Source organism: Ursus americanus, chromosome 4 (assembly GCF_024610735.1).
Source record: "Ursus americanus isolate L20-20 chromosome 4, mUrsAme1.1.p, whole genome shotgun sequence".
Classification (NCBI taxonomy): domain Eukaryota; kingdom Metazoa; phylum Chordata; class Mammalia; order Carnivora; family Ursidae; genus Ursus; species Ursus americanus.
The window spans coordinates 55925635-55930989 of record NC_142130.1 but is presented as its reverse complement, the minus strand read 5'-3'; the positions used below and the strand labels follow the sequence as shown (position 1 = coordinate 55930989).

The following is a 5355-nucleotide window of genomic DNA, read 5'->3' as shown; positions in this document are numbered from 1 at the left end:
CTCAATCCCAGGACCTGGAGATCATAATCTGAGCCAAAGGGAAATGCTTAACCATCTGAGCCATGCTGGTGCCCCATCTCAAAAATCATATTAAGATTTTAGGTTTCTCTCTTTGTTTTCTAGGTGTTATCAAACTAAAATATACAGACAACCTTATTTTTATTACCTTTTAAACAACTGTGATATACTTCAGAAAATCTTATATAATTTTCTTAGGAAACAGGATAATAGTACATGGGTCAACTGAGATAAGAGAATGATACGTAATTTTTTTAATGATAAATTTTGAAGAATCTCTTTTGTAGGCTGGTCTTCAAAATTAGCAGTCTCAGCTTGCAGAAACCAAAGAGGTCACTAAGGATCAGGGTAGTATACAGACAAGTTCACCTATCTCAGGTCTTTGAAGCTAGGACTGGAATCAATACATTTTTTTCTCTATAGCATTAAACAACTTTAATAAGAAGTATAAGTCATAGCTACACTCAAATGTTTACAATTCTAATCAAGAAACTGTACATGCATATATGAAAAAAAGCCATGTAGATTATACAGAAGCAACACTAGAGTGTGTTGGGTATAGGATATGCTTGAGGATGCAGGAAATGGAAATCACTATGGTCTGGGGCATTTAGTTAAAACTTTCTTAAGTAACATTACATGTAAATTATGCTTTACATAAAGGAGAGGGTACAGAAATCTGGGCAAAAGTCGACAGGAATGATGACACGGACAAAATAAGTTTTTACGGAAATGGATCTAATAACAGGAAAAGGAATGAGAGAGGTGATTATATATAGATATTAATTTCTTTGGATATCCAAACTAATTTTCTTTAAACATGAGAGTCCTATTCTTAATCTTTCATGATCTTCATACAATTCCTAAGATATAAATTTAACATATCTGTTCTATGCTGTTTTCAAGGATTCACTCCACTGGGACAGTATATGAAAACATTTTGCTCAGTTAAAAAACTGTGTATATATGAAAATTGATTGTAAATTTATTTTAAGGATTTTTTTAAAAGATTTTATTTATTGATTTGACAGTGAGAGAGGGAACACAAGCAGGGGGAGTGGGAGAGGGAGAAGCAGGCTTCCCACTGAGCAGGGTGACCAATGCGGGACTCAATCCCAGAACGCTGGGATCATGACCTGAGCCAAAGGCAGACACTTAACAACTGAGACACGAGGTGCCCCAATTTTAAGAATCTTTAATACAAAAATTGACACTGCAATTTTTTAGCAACAATGAACCAAATATAGCTATTCTAGATTTTTATATAATTTATGTATGAATGCATAAAGCAAACCTTTTCCACTGTAAGCATTCGTCTTAGAATTGTAAAAATATTCATGGGAATGATGATTTTCAGAGTTGAGGTTATAAAGCTGACATTTTAGGGGAATGAACATCCCTTAGTGGTTTCTGTGCCTGTATCCAGAGATAGTAAGGGAAGACTGAAGAAGCTCTTCTCTTTTTTGAAAAAGAAAAATTTGGGTGAAAAATTATACACAATCTAAATTAGAATCTTATATCTCCAGAATTCCTATCTCAACAGAGAAGGTGGATATGACTAAGGATAACTACTCCTTGACAACTGAATTTATCCTCATGGGATTTACAGATCACCCAGAGTTGAAGAGCCTTCTGTTTGTGGTGTTTCTTACTATCTATGTGATCACCATGGTGGGGAATCTTGGCCTGGTGGCATTAATTTTTATGGAGTGTCATCTTCACACACCAATGTACATCTTTCTGGGCAACCTGGCTCTAATGGATTCCTGTTGTTCCTGTGCCATTACTCCCAAGACATTAGAGAACTTCTTTTCTAAGGACAGAAGCATTTCCCTTTATGAATGCATGGCACAATTTTATTTTTTCTGCCTTGCTGAAACTGCAGACTGCTTTCTTTTGGCAGCGATGGCCTATGATCGCTATCTGGCCATATGCAGCCCACTGCAGTACCACACCATGATGTCAAAGAAACTCTGCATTCAGATGACCACAGGGGCCTACACAGCCGGAAACCTGCATTCCATGATTCATATAGGGTTTCTCTTTAGGTTAACTTTCTGTGGGTCAAATCAAATTAATCACTTTTTTTGTGATATTCTTCCATTATACAGACTCTCCTGTGTTGACCCTTATGTCAATGAACTGGTAGTATTTATTCTTTCAGGCTCGATTCAAGTCTTCACCATAGGCAGTGTCATAATATCTTACTTCTACATTCTCTTTACTATTTTCAAAATGAAATCCAAAGAGGGAAGAGGCAAAGCCTTATCTACTTGTGCATCCCACTTTCTCTCTGTTTCAATATTCTATGGTTCTCTTCTCTTTGTGTACGTTCAACCACATTCAGATAAAGATGAGGATAAAGACTTACCTGTTGCTATTTTTTATTCTCTAGTAATCCCTTTATTAAACCCTTTTATTTATAGTTTAAGAAATAAGGAAGTAATAAATGCTATGAAAAAAATAATAAAGAAAATGTTATAACATTCTAAAAGAAATATCATCCCTTGTGGAAAATTAACCTAAATTTGAAAAAATGTTCTCCAAAATCATGGAATATTGAGAAAGTAGAAAATGACCACTTCATACATAAAATATTCAATTACCAAAACATGATAGTATAGGAATCAAATAAATAAGTTCAGCAAGGAGAGATTCTGCTACAATGTATTCCAAAATCTAAGCTACTAGCTCCCAGCAGGAATGAACTAAATAAATTTTCTTGAGGTCACAAACTGTGTCACAAAGAGATTAGCTCAACTATTAACTAATTGTTTCAAAGGATAATGAGTTACAATTTTCAGCAAATACAACAAATACTAGGAATAGAAGTCAGTATGTATAAAGATCACCTCTATTTATTATTGTCAACAAATTTCTGCAATTCCAAAGCATAATCTTACAAACTCTGGCTCATTCCAGGTTCTCAAGAATTAATCCCTTCTTAAACAACACCATCTGTCAGAAGTAAACTGAATATATTTGATTCTTAATTTTCCTTGAGTTTATGCAAGAGAAGGTATTTGAATATTAACACAGAATATCTATTTTCAAATCAAGAATATTTTCATCCTTAAAAGGGGAAATTTTGGTATATATCTTTTACCACAATTAAAAAATATTAAGAACAAAAAAAGAATACTAATAAAAATGTATAATAAAAAAAGACTATTTTCATTTTTAGTGTTAGTTAATTTTACTCTCAAGTTCTCTGAAATACGGTATCTGTATACTGGTGATTTATCAATCAGTAGTTGAAATAGATGGTATTTGTGGATTGGATATCCATATGGATTTGGGTATTTTCATGTAGTTTGATTAGGGTGTCCATCAAAAAGGCAGTGTAATCCTGAATACATTAAACTAATTGAAGGGGTTTTTCTCTCTCATACTACTTATCTCCTTTGTTACTAGGAATACCACCCACCTGTAGTGATTCCAGTGTAAATTACTGATATATTTACAGTGTTAACAAAAAGTTGGAGATGCTGTAAAGCATAAATGAGGCACAAAATAGTGAAAATTCTAAATACCTAAACAAAAGTCCTTATTGATCACTTACATATGCAAACATGAAAGAAAAAAATAATTTACTGAGAACATGTTATCTGTCAGGCACAAAGCTAGATCTTTCACATATATTATCTACCACCTGGTTAGACATGAATTTTCATGCTTTTTCTAAGTAAAAACCTCATATTTTGAAACACTGAGTAGCTTGCTCAAGTTCATCCAGGTGATTCAGACTGAGCTAGAATTTGTATCAATGCTGCTTGGGAGTTCAGGGAAGGGAGATACTTGTCACTTGGGGTATTTAGTCCTTACGCAGCATCAGAAGTAAAATGTGCCTTAAAAATGATTTTTAAAAGAGTTATGTTTGGAGGAAAAAAGAAGTGAGTATGACCACAGTCAATGTGTATGGAAATAAGTGGGACACTGGGAACAGCGGGGTGGGGGAAGAGATGAACCATGGACAGAGTCAGAAAGCTGACAAAACTGTTGTTAAGAGCTGTTGCCAAATATGGAAAATAAGGGTGAAAAAGGTTCAAGCTACTAAGAATCTTAAATGTCACCCTAAGGAATCTGAATTTATATCAGAGGAATCAGAACCAAATTCTTCCTAGAACCAGGTAATACAATTGTATTTTTCAGAAAACTAATCTGGCAATTGATTGGAATGAAGCTAGAAGCAATGAGGCTAACTTCACGAATTCATATATTAGATGATGAGAGCTGAAACTGGAGGATAAAAGGAGAGGAGTGCACAGATATAAGCAACATTTTAAAGAAAAAATAGTAAACTGTAACTACTGGATAATAAAATGAAGGCCTATCTTCTTCCCATGAGTAACAACCTAGTTATAACCGACTTCCTATCACTAATACTTAAAAATTTATCCTTGATAAATACCGAAAAAGGTATTTGACACATTTGGCCATTCACTAGCCATTTCCTTTAATATATTTTATGTAATTAACTTAATATATAAATGTTTGTTATTTTTAAACAAATCAAGAATATTTTTAATTTATTGGATTTAATTTCTAATATTGCAAATACTGTTAGATATCACCCATATACACAAAGCTCTACAGGGTCCTAAACACTTTTTTTAAGAGCATAAAGGAGTCCAGATACCAGATTCGATGAGTGCTGTTCCTTTGTATCCACTCTCTATATTAGGGGATATTTTTAGTTGTCAGATTCACATGCATTGATCCCTTCCCTTTTCCGGGGGTACCACAAATTCTGTTTATGTATTTCTGCACCACCCTCTTCCAACCCTTAGCAACAATGAAGCCTACAGGTCTGTTAAGGGAAGAGCCTGTGACTTATTTGGGGCCAATGAGACAAAAGAGGTAGTTTTGTGGACATGTCTGGGATATATGTTTCCTTTATTTTAAAAGAGAGCCACAAAAAAAGGTAGTCTTTCTTTCTCTGAACGTCATGCTGTGTGGATATGAAATCTGGCACAGTCTACAACCATTTTGCCATCAAAAGAGAAACCAGCCAGCCTGGAGATGAAGTCCACATACAAGGGAGGGCATAGTTGAGAGAATTGCTGAGAAATAGACCCAGTGTCCCCGGAATTAATCAACCCTTCTCATTTTAAAATCTAATAAATCTTCTTACTGTTAAACTTGTTTGGAAAAACTGCTTTTATTGCAACGGAATAAATATTAACTGATACATTCATGTCTCTTGCCTCATCTCTCATTTTCTGTTTTATTTTAAATTAATTCCAGACACCCTTTAAGCTTACAAATAACTTTTCATCAGTATCCATTTAACTATTCAGCACATCTATTACATTTTTTACTTTTATTTCTATATTT

General features: G+C 34.1%; 1 protein-coding gene across 1 annotated transcript; it reads left to right on the top strand.

The window, feature by feature from the left end:
• Positions 1-1557: 1557 nt before the first annotated feature.
• Positions 1558-2502, top strand: LOC123784315 (olfactory receptor 5K1-like). Its single transcript, XM_045785643.2, has one exon. It carries the CDS (start codon positions 1573-1575, stop codon positions 2500-2502), a length of 930 nt encoding a protein of 309 aa, XP_045641599.2. The 5' UTR covers positions 1558-1572.
• Positions 2503-5355: the final 2853 nt, after the last annotated feature.